At 46.9% G+C, this 17,332-nt stretch overlaps 1 protein-coding gene across 1 annotated transcript in view; it reads left to right on the forward strand.

The window, feature by feature from the left end:
- Positions 1-9,357: 9,357 nt before the first annotated feature.
- The window catches only part of B4GALNT3 (beta-1,4-N-acetyl-galactosaminyltransferase 3), a gene marked incomplete at its 5' end in the record, with an annotated part of 45,970 nt that continues 37,995 nt past the window's right edge, over positions 9,358-17,332 (forward strand). Inside the window, one exon of the mRNA XM_082015545.1 lies at positions 9,358-9,499. Within this exon, the coding sequence (XP_081871671.1) occupies positions 9,358-9,499 (142 nt within the window). The remainder of the gene's footprint in view (positions 9,500-17,332) is intronic.

The following is a 17,332-nucleotide window of genomic DNA, read 5'->3' on the forward strand; positions in this document are numbered from 1 at the left end:
AATTGGGACAAACCTGACTGATTTAATATGGTGGAAAAAGATAACCTGTTCTAGAACTCATCTGCAAGAACCAGCAATGTCTACACTTGTTTTGAATGTTTGGGTGGGAGGGAAATACTATGCTATTGAGTGTCATCTTCTCATCCCTTTCCTCCCTGTTTATCTTAACACACAGAGGAAGCCCATAATAAAAGGCATCTAGTATCTTTCTTCACCACCATATTGTCTACCGTTGTAGCGTTAAACAATATCATGGTTATGTACCAACAAATCGCGGTCAACTTTTGCTACAGCAGTTGTTGCTACTGAACTGTAACTGAAATTGAGGTGGAAGAGCGGCCTAGTTGCTACATGATAACCATCATATAGCTACAGTTATATTTATCTTCATACCAGACATCAGGACATCTCAATTCTAGAAAACAGATGAAATCATAAAAAGGGTTACAACATGGCTTCAGCCCACTTTATAATTGCAGCTATTCATGCTTTTACTGCAGCATCAGCAAATCTTGTCCACCTTGTAGACTGAGAACAGATCTGTGTTGGAAAAGGGATTTCAGTGCCTCTGCCTACTGTACCTTTCCTACCTTGTTACATGTGACAGAAGAAGAAGAATATCTTTCTGAAGTATACACCTAGGCACCAGCACTTCCTTTCTCATTGAAAAGAACTTAGCGTGTGAAAGCAGGCAGTTTCTTTTGAATGTGGTAGTGGCCATGGAGATCCTCATTCAGTGTTTGGGAGAGGCAGATATACAGAAGATGTTTTTGTGCTGTCAAAATTTGGAGAAAGAATTGTTTTTATAGCACCAGGTAAAGCGATGCAGGAGGGAAAACTCCCTTAAGAAGTCAAGGCCCACCGCAATTGTGTGTCCTTTTTGTGACAAGTTTGCTGTTCCTTATGGTCCTGCACTGTGGCTTTTATTTTGTATGTGTTCTTGAGTTCAAATTCATCACGAACAGACTTTAGTGCGGGTGGCTGACAGTCCGTACCTAGATGCTCAACTACTACTGCAACTTACAAGAGGCTGTTTTAAAGTATGTTGCACTGATTAGTGCAGCTGAAAATGCTGAACTGTTCAGAAACTGATTCATTAACAACTTGGGTGCCGATGCTATGTGGACAGTTGAGGAAAGTTATTAAATAATGCTATCCATCATTTAGTCTCGCTCTTTCTTAGTTGACTAGTCCTTCCTCAGATAAGTCTAGCTAATTAAAGGGAGTTTGTATCTGAAATAACATGCTACTGGTTTGAAGATAAGATATCAAAGTTATCACAGGTCCTGGAAGGCTGCTTCTGAAAATTGCTATGTAATGAAGTGTTAGCCACTTATTCAGCAGGATCCATCTACTTAAATTCAGCTGATGGGAAGCTAGCAAAAAGGTCTCAAACCTATAGATATAAATGGGTTTCTGTTTATTTTCAACTCTTACAAGCTAAAGAATTGCCTATGAAATTACATTTTCCTCACTTGAAAGCCATGAAGTGTGTCTGGATAAAGACTGTAGGCTTTGACATTCAGGTTTGTAAGATTGGGAGGAAGTATTGGGGGAAGAAGGATATAAATATTTAATTTCCTGCCTTCCTTACCAGTATTCCTTATTACTTGAAAGACTGAACAGAATAAAATGGCAACATTTCGAATATATCTGCTGGTGTGTCAAAATCCCAAGTGCAGCTTAAACTTTATTCTTAATTTGTTACTAGGCTGTGAACCCTTCCTGTTCGAGGGAGTGGTGGTGGGGGAAATTACGCTAGTACTGATCTGTAAATCCATTTTATTTGGAAGCTTGAATATTTGTCCAAGGGCAGGAAGTGCAAAGTATTGTACATGCTCTTTCTGTGTGACATCTTGTGATCATGTGAAATGTTGCTTTATGTTGCCAAAACAAATGTGGACCTTCAAGCCAAGAACTGCTTTAAAAAGCCAAGTGCTTTCTACCAGACAACTACCCTTTAAGATGTCAGTAAAGAATTATTGGCAGTTCCAAAAGAGTTTCCTGGGAAAGGTTCCAAGACCTATATTAGTCAATTTTCTTCCACAATTTTTGGGTAGAAAACAAAAAATGGCATTTTCTCCAAAGACTGATTAGCTTTTTTTTTGCTAATTTAAGTTAGTAGTATGTGACTTGTATCATTTCAATACGACTAAATGCCAGGTTATGTATGTCGGAACACAAAATTTGAAAGATCTCAAAAATGGCTGATTCTAGGAATATGGAGATTATCCTACAGAGGATTAAAGGTTAGAACTGGACAAATGTTCTTATTGTGAGCCAATGCTTCTTGCATAAATAGGAGAAAAATGAACAGTAGGGGAAAACTTCATTGTTGTGTAGCCTTATTTAGGTAAGGAAGGAGTGCACACATTTCAGAAAGGATGTTGAAATATTGGGTAAGGCACAGAACCACAGATGATTCAGCAGAAGGGAGAAGGTGGTGCAAGAGCACATATTGTATTGCATTAAGAAGACTGATTAATATACATGTATCTTGAAGGTGCAAGACTACCAAAGACCTCTCTATCCCAGCAGAGAAAGGCTGAGCAAGAACCAGTAGCCTGAACCTGAAATTAATTTAAAAAAAAAAAGAAAGAGCACACAGGAAGATTGCGCTTTTCCCCCTCATTATAACCAACAATCTGTGGAGGTAACAAAATCTCCATCTCTCTCTCCAAATCAGAAAATGATTGCACCTCTGGAGAAGGTAGCTTGTTTTAATAAGTTACTAGGTTTTACACATTAGAGCTTAATGAAACATAATGACATGAACTAACAGGAAATCATTTAATGGTTCCTTCTGGCTTTAAACCTATGATTTATTTATATGCAATATCTGTAGGAGTTTTTCAGCACTCATGCAGTTCCCTTAATTAGAGGAATGTACGCTGTGTCAGCTTACCCTACACAGAAAGGTTACACAAGGTAGAAAAAACTAAAGGGAAATTAAAAAAAAAATCCCTCATGATCTTTCTATACCACAACTTGTAGTAATTCCCAAATTCCTTGGCACTGTGACTGCGCTTAGAAAGGCAGATTAGCAGTAGCCGCAGTTCTGATAGCTGTCAGAATAAATAATAGTGTAGTATGTACTTGTATGCAATGGCAGTACTTAAATTGCTTACATCAGTAGTAGTATCAGTTCAGAAACATGCACATTTTACCGGTATGGATGGACTCTATGGGCAGCCTAATATTCTGGAATTGCAATGTCCCTGTATGTGGGCCAGGGAGTAATTCTCTGAAAATCAGATACTTTTTTGAGACTACCTGGGAGCAACATCCCTGTGTACTTTGTTCTGGTAGGTCTGTTCATATTTGTGAAAAGCCGCGTCATTCAGACTTTTAGTTACAGCTCACAAACATTTAATTCTGCTACACGAGAATGTATTTGTGCCTGCTTAGTCAAAATCCTAATGAAGATGTCTCATTTGTCCCCATTCAAAGTGGCGTCATAGGTCATTTGCCTAGAAGGGACATTGTGAACAGATTTCTCGTTCTAATTTTTCCACAATATTTTGCTTTTCTATTCCCAAGTTGCTTTGAATTGTAAGCAATATCCCCTTTACCCCCTAAACAGTTATTCTTAAATTTGCAAGCCTAGCTGTGGAAGTATATACGTTTCTTTAGCATGTGGACTGAGATTATGTACCAAAACCTACTTGAATGCAGTGTAGAAGGCATGAGAGGTGAAAGCTGCGATGATTCCTTTTGGTTGCTGTATTCATAGGGTTTAGGCACAAAGAACAAAGTTTGTTTCAATTCTTATGTTGCATCAAAATTAGGACTTTCTGTCTGAAACAGGCCATCGGCGGGAACAGAACCCACTAGCAGGAAACATTTCTGCTGTGACCGGCGCATTTGAGAAGAGTGGGGTGGACGTCTGATATTTCCCATTTAGCAGCAAATGAACTGTTTGGAGAAAGAGCATCTTTGAGTTAGAGTGGCTGCCCTTCAAGTAAGCTCCAAAAATATAGGTTTATAAACAGAGCCCTCAATGGGATTGACTGTTCACTCATACTGACTAAATTGCATGTTTTAAGAATTGCAATGCTGTTGGATTGTGGACAGATTACAAATGTGTAAATACAGATTATTCGTTTTTATTCAGAAAACCCAGTGAGGCTTTCAGCACAAAAGCGTTTCAATGTTAAAGCATGACAACGATTAACTACGCTGGCATGAAGGGTTGCATTGTTGAAACGGATTCGATTTGAATAAAAAGCTCTGGATTTGACCTGGTGAAGTGTGTCCAGGATGTGCTGGATTCTCCTGTATTGATTCAGAGATCAAATTGCCTTTCTTTCACTGTAAACATTTATCTCAGTGTAGAGTCACTTCTAAACTGTCCAGTAAAACAGTATTTTTCCTCTTCAGTGGTAGCCTAGGTGGATGGAAGTCTGCTCAGTGTCGTCCCAGGGAGAGCTGCTCAGCTTTGTGTTCTGTGGTGTCCCTAATAAAATGACTGTGGCACATCTTTGGAACGTCTTGAAACATAAGGATGAGGAGCACAGTCACTTAAAATATAAACCAAGTACTGGCACTTTTAAGACTGGGAAGGAGGAAATTTAGGCAAGACTTTAGTCAGATTTGAAAACATGGATTTCCAATATGATCAAACATGTAGAAGTCTCTCTCATGATGGTAAATGTCTAAACCCCGAAAAGTCTTTTGAAACTCCTCAGGTCAAAGTATATCGAAACATTTCTCTGGAAGGGCAAACGCGTGCTCTAGATATTGAGAGATTGTTCTGATGCACAGAAAGCAGTTCAGGACAATTCACGGAGCAGGACCTGCAATAAGGAGGTGCTCCTAGCGGTACTGGGTGAAGTTCAGTTAAAAATGTGTCCCCTTTACAGCTGAAAAGGCAAGGCAGCCATTTCTGTGTAATTTTATCTGGACAGCTAGAGCTTGAGACCTGTGAAGAATTATGCGGTGAAGAGACAGAATCATGAATGAGGCTTTCCACCATGACGGGGAAGTTGTAGCAGAGCAATGGTGTGGCCGTGATGCTGCCGTCGGTCAAAGTCAGACCTGGGGGATCACAGCCGTGTGAACAGTGAAAGCGAGAGGAAGTCTCAAACTCCGGCTCAGGCCAGTTCATACAAATGTTGTCAGTGTAACTGTGTTGGTAAAAATCACATTGCTCGTTAATAAAACTCTGTTAGCAAAACCCACCATATCAGCACGACCTAACTGGGCAAGAAGGTCTTTTTTGCCAAGGGTTTAATTGCGGGATGACCCTGATTCCTTTACCGTGGTATTAAACTCCAGCATTGATGGGGACTTTTCTGGGATTGCTCCACCATTTAGATGCCTTTTAGAGCCCAGTCCATTCCTGAGGAGCCAAAAAGGGAAATAATGGGGAACTGTATCTTCAGAGACTGCCTTTTCCTCTTAGAAACACTTCTGCTTTTGAGCCGTTTCGATTATGAATGTTGAGATGAAGTCATTGTTTGTGCTTCAGAGCATGGCTGAGGTCAGGAAGAGGGGTGTGGAGCCACCGGGGCAGTGAAAACTAGGGACAGTTGGGTATCTTTGGTGTGGAGCTGGCAATTAGTGTTAAAATGAAAATCACACAAGAAGAAAGAAGGGAAGGAGCAAGCGGCAGATAATTGAACCTTTGGGGAGCCTACAGAGAAAGGATGTGGCACTGAGCTAGAAGTAATTTACAGAACAGAGAAACAGTTGTTAGATAACTAGAAGCAAAAGCATAACAAGAAGAGGCAGGGATGCACAGAGACGGAGCTAGGGACGAGAGCCGGGAGAAACGGGAGATGCAGGTCGTTAAGTGCTGCACTCTTATCAAAGGCTGCTTTTATCATGAGGAAACATAGCCAAAATAGAAAACAAACAAAAGCACAAACAAAGCAAAAAACACTCCAGTTGGCTCATCTGGCAAATCATCACTTTCTTTGAAGCGGGTCTTCAGGGTCGGCTAGGAGAGGTGTATTCTGAGGCGAGCAGCGCTCCGTCCGACATTCAAGGATGGTCAGTCAGGGCAACCAGCAGCGTCAGCTCCCTGAGTCATCTAAACATGACACAGACCCTATTCCTGCATCACCGCCTTCCAGCGCACTCACTGTTTCTTTCCCTAATGGGGCCAACCCCAGCGGTTATTACAAGCTGTAGTTGCCACCCCTGCCATATTGCACCCAGTGAAGGTGAGAGGTGCGGAGGTCTGGGCACGCCCTTGTGTGACTTGGGACGCTTGAGAAATTGGGAATACAAGGCTGCTGGTAGACTTGAGAGAAAAACATGTATGTGAGGTGTTTTTAAATCATTGCTGTAAGTGATAATCGTACTCCTGGGCACCAGTGCTTTCTGCAATGAATAAGTGGTCCAAAATAAGTTACTTTAAGTAGAGTGTAGAGCTAATTCAATTCATCATTTCGTTATTTCTTACACAACCAGATTAATGTTGTTCCTCGATATTGTTCCATTGTAACTATATTGTGACAGATAGACGTCAATATGCCACACATTTCCTTAAGCTTTCTCTCCAGAGACAAGAGCTTTTCTGTCTCTTCATTATAGCATAGTTCTATCAGGAAAAAGATTTTGTTTCTTTACAAGTCAAGCACACTACTGTTAGCCTATTGTCGTGGTTTAACCCCAGCCGGCAACTAAGCCCCACGCAGCTGCTCACTCATTCCCCCATGGTGGGATGGGGGAGAGAATTGGAAGGGTAAAAGTGAGGAAACTCGTGGTTTGAGATAAAGACAGCTTAACAGTTAAAGCAAACAAGGAGTTCCTTCACCACTCCCCATGGGCAGGCAGGGGTTCAGCCATCCCCAGGAAAGCAAGGCTCCACCACACGTAACAGTTGCTTGGGATGACAAACGCCGTCACCCCGAACATCCCCCCTTCCTTCTTCTTCCCCCAGCTTTACATGCTGAGCATGACGTCATATGGTATGGAGTATCCATGTGGCCAGTTGGGGTCAGCTGTCCCAGCTGTGTCCCCTCCCAGCTTCCCGTGCACCCCCAGCCCAGCACTGGTGGGGTGCTATGAGAAGCAGAAAAGGCCTTGACTGTGTGTAAGCTCTGCTCAGCAACAACGAAAACATCCCTGTGGTAATCAACACTGTTTCCAGCACAAATCCAAAACGTAGCCACCTACTAGCTACCATGAAGAAAATTAACTCTATCCCAGCCAAAACCAGAACACCTATAATTCCCCTCCCATCCATTTTAATACCATGTTCACAAGATAAAAATGTGCTTACTTATTTTAGTATTTTCATATGCAACAAAGTTTCAACAAAGTGCAGTTGTCATTTTTTCAAACTTAACATTGTTCATTTAAGAAACACAGACAACTTCCTGCTAAGAATACATCATTCAACTCTCATTCTTCAACTCTCAAACTTTAATTTAGATCTGTCTTTCTTACACATTTTTCCTAGTATTTTCTCTCTTTTTTTTGAACAAATATGAAGAACTTGGTTTGTTTCTCTCACGCTGGAAAAAAAAAACCAAACCAACACACCACCACCAAAAAATTTCAACAGTGAGTGTTATGCCCTTATATGAGATTTCTGCCTTGCAGTGACTAAACCGGCACACAGCCTCAAATTTCCATTTGCATGGGCACGGGTGGTGGCTGGGTATTGGCAGCCCTTTCTGTTTGCACCAGAGGACGTAGCACCACGATTCAAGCTTGGAGCGGTACCACGTGCATCCGCAACCTCTAGCAAGGTAGGAAGGAGGAATGCAAGTGTTGCATCCTCAGAAGCTGCATGATGGACCTTGTCCCCAGGGGGGCAGGGGAGCCCAGGGGCAGAGGCGCTCACCAGCCTCCCCCACCCACAGAATTTGTTTCCATCTTGAGAAATGTCATGTCTTTCCACCTCCGCGATGAGGTATAAAACTCTCTGGAGGCACTTTCCTGAAACAAGAGAAATCTCTCTGGCACACAGCTGAGGGGAGATGGCTCTGAAACCTTTGTGAGACGTTCAGAACAAGGAAACGCATCACTTGTCTGTCCATCCCAATGTGTGGCGGGTCTCTAGGTGCTGCCTGGACACTGGGAAGGTGGTGTTATGCACTTGACGCCAAGGACCACAGACACTGCTTCTGCCCCCAACCAGTGCAACACTTGGGATGCCGGCACTCTGCCAATGTCAGCCTGTCCCCACCGGGACTCACACCACTCTTCCATGGCCCTCCATGCTGTTTAAAAGGCTGGCCTTTGGCACGCTTTCTAAGGCTAAATAATGATGAGCGTCCTTTTATGCAGCCTCCTACTTCAGAAGACTGCTGTGAAACGAAGCTGGACCCTCAAAAAAAGGTCTATTGTTGTTGTGAAAATTGCATTGTGAAAATTAACTTCAGCCTGAGGGTTTCTCTTCACGGTTGCACACAGCACAGGGGCTGCTTCCATGCAGCAGCAGAGTTGTGGAGGGAAAGGGTTGGTGCCAATGACCCAAAGGCCATACCATATGTGTTTGGAAAGGGTTATTCTGAACTACCCAGCTGGGAGGGCATCTTCCATTTTATTTTCACCCAAAAGGAATCCAGTTTGCATCCTCTGAGACCACTTGGCGACATGAACCAAACCAACAGCATGGGGGAAAAGCTGGGAGAGTCACTTCAAAAGCATGTTTGAGATGTGAAATGAAACACTAAGCACACCAGTGGAAGGTCCTGGTCTTCATGTGAGCCTCCAATGCCCTCCCTCTGGTGGGTCTAAACAGTGTAACATTCCACCTAGCAGATTTGGGGGCTTTGTAAGCCCTGTTCCTTCTGACTGAGCAAAGCACTTTGAAGTAAATACCCTTTCTGCACCAGGTGAAAGACACTTTAAAATGGATTCAGCTGCGTGTAACTGTGTGAGTTTGAATGGTCCCGCTGCTGGCCTGCTTCCCTCTGTGCAGAGGAGTTACCACCTCCTGCCCTCTCACCGGAGGGATCCACCGACGCTCCTACCGGCACGAAAATCGGCTTTGAAGAGGATTTGGAGCCGAAGCACCCCTCCTGTCGCCTTGGCTGGAGCGGAGACCTCTGGCAGCGCTGACCCCGCGGCCCGGGCGGGGACGGGAGCCGGAGCGGGCTGCGGTCCCGGCGCCGGTTCCCGACAGCGGCCGGCGGGGCGATGACGGGGGCAGCCGCCGCCGCCGCCGCGGAGCTCCCGGCTGGGCCCCCGCGGGGCGGAGGCAGGTGCGGGGGGCGGCGGCGGCAGAGCCCGCCCGGGAGCTGCCCCCGCCGGGGCGCGGCGCCGCCCCGCACCTGGGCCCGCCCCGCGGAGGAGGGGGGTCCGAGGCAGCGGCGCCGGGCCGGGCCCTGCCGGGCCGTGCCGGTGCGGCGGCGGGAGCATGCCCCGCGGCGGCGGCCGGGCGCCCTGAGCGGCGCCATGCGGGGCCGGCTGCTGGCGCGGCGGCGGCGGCGGCGGCTGCTGCGGCTACTGCTGGCCCTGGGCGCGCTGGCCCTGGGGCTCTGGGCTGCCTACCTGGAGCTGGTGGCGGCGGCCGGCGGCGGGGCTGCCCCGGAGCGCGGTGAGTTACCCCGCGGGGCGCAGGGGAGGGGAAGGTGGGGCGGTCCCGGGCTCCCCCGGGCGCTTTGGCCCGCTCCGGAGGCCAGTGCGGTGCCCCCGTGTCCAGGGCAGCAGGGCGGGGAGCCGCTCCTCGGGGACGGAGTGCGTTTTGTCACCCCGGGAAGGAGACGGCTGCTGGGGGGGGTCGGTCGCTTTTCTGCCTTGGGCCTGTGGGCTCTCGCCCTCCTCTCTGCCAGGAGACCTGTCAAAATGTGATGACCTTGCTGGAATTGCGGAGCCCGGAGCCACGGCTTTGAGGTGTCTCCTGTGCTCGGTGCTAACCTGAAAGGCAGCAGAGATGCTTTGAATATTGCTTTGATGAGAGAAGGAGCGCACGGGAAGGAGGAGGGAATGCGTACCCTGGAGACGCGCACCGCCCGCCTGCGAACGGGTTCCTTTTGTGCGAACTTTGAGGAGTACGGCAGGGCTGATACCAACCGCAGTTACCTGCCTTTTTTTTTTTCTTCTCCCCTGAAGTAGAGGAAAACAGCTATTTCTATAAGTGTAACACGAGGTTTTGTGCTTCCCTTCTCTCGTTTTTTTTTTTTTTACGGTTATAAGAAAGTTTTGAATGGCCCAAGGTTTTGTAAAAGCCTGTGGTGTTACTGCTGCTGTTCTCAAATTAGTATCAGTGCTTGATGCCGATCGAATTGGATAGCAGCTTTTCAAATACACGTCAGCATTTAACTATTAATGCTTTTCAGCATCGTGGTCCCTTCATTACATATTATAAAGCCCCTGATCCTTACTGCTGTGAGTCAGGCTTGGTTTCAGTCTTAAAGCTTTAGACTGTGGCTGTGCAAGTAGCTGCATGAATGTCTACTCCCACAAAGTCCACTACAGGACTTCAGCTTGTCCATTTCTGTGGATGTCACATTATATGTGACGTTAAGGCTAAAAACACATATTTATTGTTCTAACAGTGTAAGAGATGTGATTTCTTTGGCTAGGATAAATCCTCTAGTTATAATCTGCTTTTAATGCCTGCTGGAATTAGCTGGAACATGAGAAGATGGGTTGTGCTATGAGTCTACTTCACGTTGCATCTTTCACACAACCTAGCCAAGCCTCTTGCTGTACACCACTTTGCCGATACCCCCCTCAAAGATCCTCAGAGGAGACTGTAGAGGTACATAGAAGACTTCTGTGGTGCAGCAAGGGAGAAAACAGACTGCTCAGAGGTATTTAAAGTAGTGGGTATAAGGAGAGGGGCTGAGTCAGGTGTTTGGCACCCTACAGCTGATGGTCATTTTGCTGCGAGCAATGCAAAGGGAGAGGGAGGGGATGGGAGAAACAGACAGAGAGCATAAGGACAGAAGAGAAGCACAGGAGCAAGCAAGATTTCTTATGAATTGTATTCTTCCTCTTTGCTTTTAGGCAGGGTTATTTTTACATCTTTGTTATGAAAGTCATTCTGTTTTAAGACTGAAACTGGAAACAGTGACATGACTACAGTCACTACCAATTAAACAGAAGATGAGGAAAATAATTACATTATATTAAAGTTCAATTATATAAAAGTCCAGATTCTCCCAAATCCACCAGAGACGTTGCAGCTCGTTGCATGCAGCAGGCATTTAAATGCTGCTGGAAAGGGTGGGAGGGTGAAGCCCTCCGGGAGGCAGCTTCTCACGGGCTCTGGCACATCACAGAGGGAGAGCAGCTGTGCCCGGAGAGCTGAGGCTCTGCGGGCGCGCTGGGCACTTGGCATCATGTTTTCCTGGCCTCATGGCTAGGATCCTGGAACCTGCTAACAGGAGGAAGGTTAATCTGTGACCCTCCCCACCCTTCCTCTTGCCCCAGTACCTCTAAAAGCCTGTTTTGTTTTAAGAGAAATCAGAAGTTGGAGTGAAAGATAAATAGTATTTGTTTTCTTTTGGCTGTTTAAGTAATATTTTCTTCTCTTGGGACTGGGGCGGCTGCGTTTGTAATTTCACGTGGTGACACTTTCCAGAGATCCCCAAGAGCTGGCGTAGGAAGGAGTGACTCTCAGAGCAATTAATACTTTTCCCCTCTCATTTCTGCTTTGTTTTCTGTTGCGTGTCACACCTGGGACCAACCAAGAGCTACCAGCTCAACTTATGTGATGCAACAGCCTCCCCAGTTATTGCTGATAAAATATAAAAGGCTGTTTATTGGGTATTTTTTCTGGGCAAAAGGCAAAGAGGCTCCTTCCATTGGGGCCAGAAAGCTGGAGAGCTGCTGGGCTTGGAAGGAGACCTACAGGAGGTCATTGTTTCCATCTCCTGTGTCCATAACAGAGCTTTCTTACCTCCCTAAAAGGCGTTGCGGAACAGCCTGTGTATCTTCTCTTGCCAGGCTGTAAGGGGTCACAGAAAATACTCTCTTGCCTCTCAGCCACGCATGGGATGGAGCACAAGCCAACTGTGATGCCCCCATGCCGCTCCTGCTCCAGGGTCAGCACCATAGAGCAAGCCTTCAGGCATGGTGGTTCCTCCCCAGCTTTATGCTCCTCTCGTCCCCCACCAGGTCAGTGTGTGGTAGAGGAAGCAAATGTCAGATGGCCTGGGTGTGGGTGTTTGAGTAAGTGATGCTGAAAAATTGAGACCCTGACTGTCCTGCTTTGATGTATATGCAAGTCTGCTATGCAACAAAGTTAAGCATTAAATAAGTTTGGATGAAAGAGAATAAAGGGCCTAGGAGTATATACTGTAATCATTGGTACCTGTTGGCTTCCGTGGCGCTGCATTACTGTACGCTGGGAGAGGCTCTGGCCATGAGGTTCACTATGCTGTATCGTTACAGTGAAAGGTTGAGGGACCAGCCTGAAGTGCAGAATTTGTGCTTGGTATACTCCATGGGTTGGGAGTCACAAATGCCTAAGCTGACCTGGGCCTCTTTCTAGCTGTCAGGAAGGTTTGGGATGGATTGGCCAGATGATAGTATGGGCTCTCATGAATGATAGCTTTCCTTTGAAGATGATGCTGAAATGAGCAGTCAGTCTGGTCAAAAAAAAACAAAAAACTTTTTTTTCTTCTGATGTGACTGCATCAAGATATTCTTATGTATTCTTTGCAGAGAGCTTTATTGCCAGGACTGTTGTCTCTTTGTTCCTGTTGTTGTGGGGCTTGCCTTTTTCCTTTTTTTTTTCTTGAACATATTTGGCTGATCTGCTGCCCAATATGTATTTATAGGAATCTTAAACATGTTTACAGCTGAGTGAAGAAAAACAAGCAGGCTGATGTGAGTTGAAGATGGGCACAACTCTCCTCACATGAAATGTGGCCTGTTGTCATCCAAAACAAGTTGCAACAGGCAGGACACTGCCTGCCTGCCAAGAAACCTGAGGAGTTGGAGACAGTCTGTTTACTCCTACTGCTGACAAGCACTAACCTCCGTGGAGTGGGCTCTCCAGTAGAAATGTTTCCCTCATCTTTACTAGCTGCTACACAGCACGCTTTGCTCCCACAAGTGAATGCTGGAGATAGGAAACTTTCTTATTTCAAGGGTCAATGAGGTGTTGGGGAGGGAGAAAATACCAGTAAAGCCAGGTCTGGAGCGCAAGTCCTGCACCCTGCCCTTACTGCTCTAGTGCTGTTGGCTTGGCGGCATGGCTGGGAGCGGCAGGGGGCCAAGGTCAGGGACAGGTCTTCCGTAGGGAGGACCACCACCTCGAGACACTGCCTCTTCCCAGAGCTGCTGCAATGCTCTGTTTGGAGGGAAAGGTTGGTGGGTTGGGGGCCTCCTCATGCTACCTCTGTTTTTCTCTTCTGTGCCCAGCAGTGCCTCATCTTGCCCGCCCATGCAGAAAGGTATGAGTCTGAGGGAGCAAGGCTGGCGTCAGCGAGCCGTGCTTGCAGACAAGGAGGATGTGCAACAATCCCCCTTTGCTTTAAAACCTTGTGTCAACATAATAAAAGCGAATCCGAATCCCTAAAGAAACTTGGAGGTGAGGTCATTCCCAGCCGTTGCTGTGCAGACTCTGATTTTTCTGCTGCAAAGACCATGGTATCTGGGGAGACTATAAATCACTTGCACTAATTTCCTTTATTGCAGGTGTGAGCGTCACACTGAGCCAGGCACAAGCAGGGTGTGCAGGATTAGATTAGGCTGCCGGGAGGTGCAGTTGGTAGGAACAAGGGATCGGGGGGGGCCTTCTTTAACCTGCCTCTCCTGGCTGCTTCAGCTTACCCCCATTCCTCCGTATTTTATTCTTGCATGTAAATAACACTGGGAGTGTGTTATCCTCCTGTCTTGGATTGTGACACGTGGTTTCTGTCTTGCTTCTAGTATCTCAGGCTGCTGCTCTTCTAGCTCAGTAGTGTGCAGCCCCACTCTCTGAAGCGGGAAATGGGAGGGCTTCAGAAGAAACCATGGGAGATGTGCAAATAAAAAAGTCCTTATGGCAAGACTTCCACCTCCCCAGTATGCACATATTTAGTGTCCCTTTCCTTCCTCAGAAAATTGGTTTCTTACCCCCCCACCATGGTGAGCTCTCAGATCTTCAGGCATCCAGGCTACTACAAAGCAGCACGAGCTGCTTAAAAACTGACCTGAGTGCTGGTGTGAATGGGCAGGTTCGTGTGTTTGTAGGAGAAAAGTAGCTGGCTGAAAGCTGAAGTTGCTTATTTAATGTAATGCATTGACTTCCTTCTTTAGCCTCCCTGCCCAGGCACCCTCAGAAGCACCTATGTATAAGGGTGAGCACACCTACGTATGCAGGTTCATTCACATGCACACGGGCTGACTTTTGCAATTGCTCACACACAAGGTTACTTGCCTCTACAAGCACAGTATCGCTCTTTTGCATAGCCAATTGCACCAAAGGTTACGGAGTGCCCATGGGGAGAGATTGGACCACGTGGCTCTTTGGTGGTGGCTGAAGTATCTGTTTCCTCTCTGTGGAAACTCTTAACCCAGAGGAGAAGTTAAACTAGGTATCACCCCCAAAGCACCTCATTGTGACAGAAGAAAAGTGTTGGCAGCAGGGAGACATCTATACCATGAAGTTTGCATATGATGTTTCTGTGCTTTTGAAGACACTGAGACCCTCACTCACAAGGACCTGTGCCTAGCAACACCATTCCCCAGAGCACATCGTGGGTTGCTATAGCTGTGGGGAGAAGGATGGGCACTGCAGGTGGGGTGGATTTTTCAATTCTAGGTGGTCAGTTCAGTCTCCCTGGAGGATGATAAGTGCTGTCACATTGTGTTTTGCACTAGTGTATGTAAAGTGAGTCAACATCCCCAGTCTCATATTCACAGCACAGATCGCTGTCACAGGCTCAGCGGAGAAGCCAGGGCCACTGAGAGGAATTTGGATCGTACTCTGGCTTGGTTGTGAGGTTCAGTGACACAGCAGCCAGGGGATGCCTGGACCTCATGCTAGCTATGCCATACTTCTCCTGGGCCAGTGTTGCCTTTCACTGCTGCTGGGCCATGTACTGCAGGCAATTTGTGAACCTGACTTTTTTCACCTCTTGACTTGAGGTCAGGTGAGGATGTGACTCTTAAATAACCTTTTTGTGGAGTGGCACAGAGTCCGCTTGGTGGGGAGCCTAGGTCCCTGTGCACTGAGTGAGAGTTGCGAGTGTTTGTTTCCTTGGAACCTGGCTCCAGAAGATCCCCAAATTATTTGCAAAGATTATATATTATCATTATAAATAAACTCTTGCACCATCCCTTTATTGTACACGTTACCTGCGACAGATTTGTATAGTGGTGTGCCAGCACAGCACATATTCCCACACCCCACCTTCCTGTCTTGAGTCAGACTGCATTAGGATGACTCGGATCTCGTGGAGTGGTTCCCTCCTGTGCATCTCCTCCACGCTGCAGGGCTGGCAGAGGGACACTGTTGTCTTCTGGAGATGCCTTTCTGCATGTGGTGTAGTAACATGAAGGCTCTGCCTTCTCTTGCCTGCAAGTTCAGGCAGATGTGGAGGAAGAGTGGCACCAGGAGAGATGATGGACATCCTCTTTCATCTGGTGGTTTGGAATTACAGACATCTGCAACATGGTAAAAGGCAGGATGGTTTCCTGAAGACAGAGGTTGCCTTGTAGGTTGTGGCAGTGGGGAACAGAGTGATGATGGGGTTCTTTCTCTAGAGCTTACGATAGCCTCAAGAATTGATGGGGTTATATATTTTGTTGTACTTTGAGTTTCCCCTTCCTATTTGTTTTTGCTGTGCATTGATGTTCCCTTTTTGCAGTCATTCCCAATTCAATTGCTTTTTTGAGGCTTGCAGTAATAGCTGAGATGGGCTTTCCAGAAAAGGAAATAAGCTGTCTTATTTAGCAATGGTGTGAGAGTTAACAAAGATACATGTAATGCGTTGGGTGGAAACAGATGTGAACCTGGTCCTTAGATACTTATGCTGTTCATGATGTTAGGAATTCATAGTCTGCGTGTGTAATCAGCCAAACCAACATACACTGGGATCTTGACCAGAGCTCCTCTGTATTTCTGTTTTCCTGAGAAGACTTTCCCATGCCAAAGCACAAAGGCTTTCGTATTCCTGATCTGGAGAGAGTCCCCTGCACTTTGAGATGTTAACATGGGCTGTGTCAACGTTGCTGTTAAGTAAATCAGCCTTCTCCAAAGACACTTGTATTGGGTTTGCCTGGCAAGGTTTTGGTAGCAGGGTGTCTGCAGGGGTGGCTTCTGTGAGAAGCTGCTAGAAGCTTCCCCCATGCCTGATAGAGCCAGTGCCAGCCGGCTCCAAGACGGACCAGCTGCTGGCCAAGGCCCAGCCCATCAGCGATGGTGGCAGGGCCTCCAGGATAACATGTTTAAGAAGGGGAGGGCAGGGGAACAAAACCAGCAACAGCCATTGCAGCCAGAGAGAGGAGTGAGACTATGTGAGAGAAACAGCTCTGAGAGACCAAGGTCAGTGCAGAAGGAGAGGGAGGAGGTGCTCCAGGCACCAGAGCAGAGATTCCCCTGCAGCCCATGGTGAAGACCATGGTGAGGCAGGCTGTCCCCCTGCAGCCCATGGAAGACCCCACACCGGAGCAGGTGGATGCCCAAAGGAGACTCTGACCCTGTGGGAGACCTGTGCTGGAGCAGGCTTCTGGCAGGACCTGCAGAGCCATGGAGAGAGCAGCCCAGGCTGGAGCAGGTTTGCTGGCAGGACTTGTGACCCTGGGGGGCACCCAGGCTGGAGCAGTCTGTTCCTGAAGGACGGCACCCCGTGGGGGGACCCAGGCTGGAGCAGTTCATGAAGAACTGCGGCTTGTGGGAAGGACTCATGTTGGATATGTTTGTGGAGAACTGTCTCCTGTGGGAGGGACCCCACGCTGGAGCAGGGGAAGAGTTGAGGAGTCCTGCCCCTGAGGAGGAAGGAGCAGCAGAGACCTGTGATGAACTGACCACAACCCCCATTCCCCATCCCCCTATGCTGCTCAAGGGGAGGAGGTAGAGAATATTGAGACTAAAGTTGAGCTCAGGAAGAAGATAGGGGTGGGGGGAAGTTAAGATTTGCGTTTAGTTCTCATTACCCTACTTTGATTTGATTCATAATAAATTAAATTAATTTTTCCACAACTCAAGCCTGTTTTGCCCGTGACAGTAATTGCTGACTGATCTCCCTGTCCTTATCTCGACCCAATATTTCCTCTCCCCTGTCTAGCTGAGGAGGGGAGTGATAGAGCGGCTTTAGTGGGCACTTGGTGTCTAGCCAGGCTCAACCCACCACAACACCTCAGAACAATAATTCATGTTGGCATAATAAAGGATTTAAATGGACTACATAGAATAATGAGATTCAATCAATCTTTGGGATATTGGATCATTTCAGACAATCCAAAGATTGTCAGGTGGACCTGCGAGTCC

This window comes from Phaethon aethereus (genome assembly GCF_964289735.1).
Source record: "Phaethon aethereus genome assembly, chromosome: 1".
In the NCBI taxonomy this organism is placed as follows: Eukaryota; Metazoa; Chordata; class Aves; order Phaethontiformes; family Phaethontidae; genus Phaethon; species Phaethon aethereus.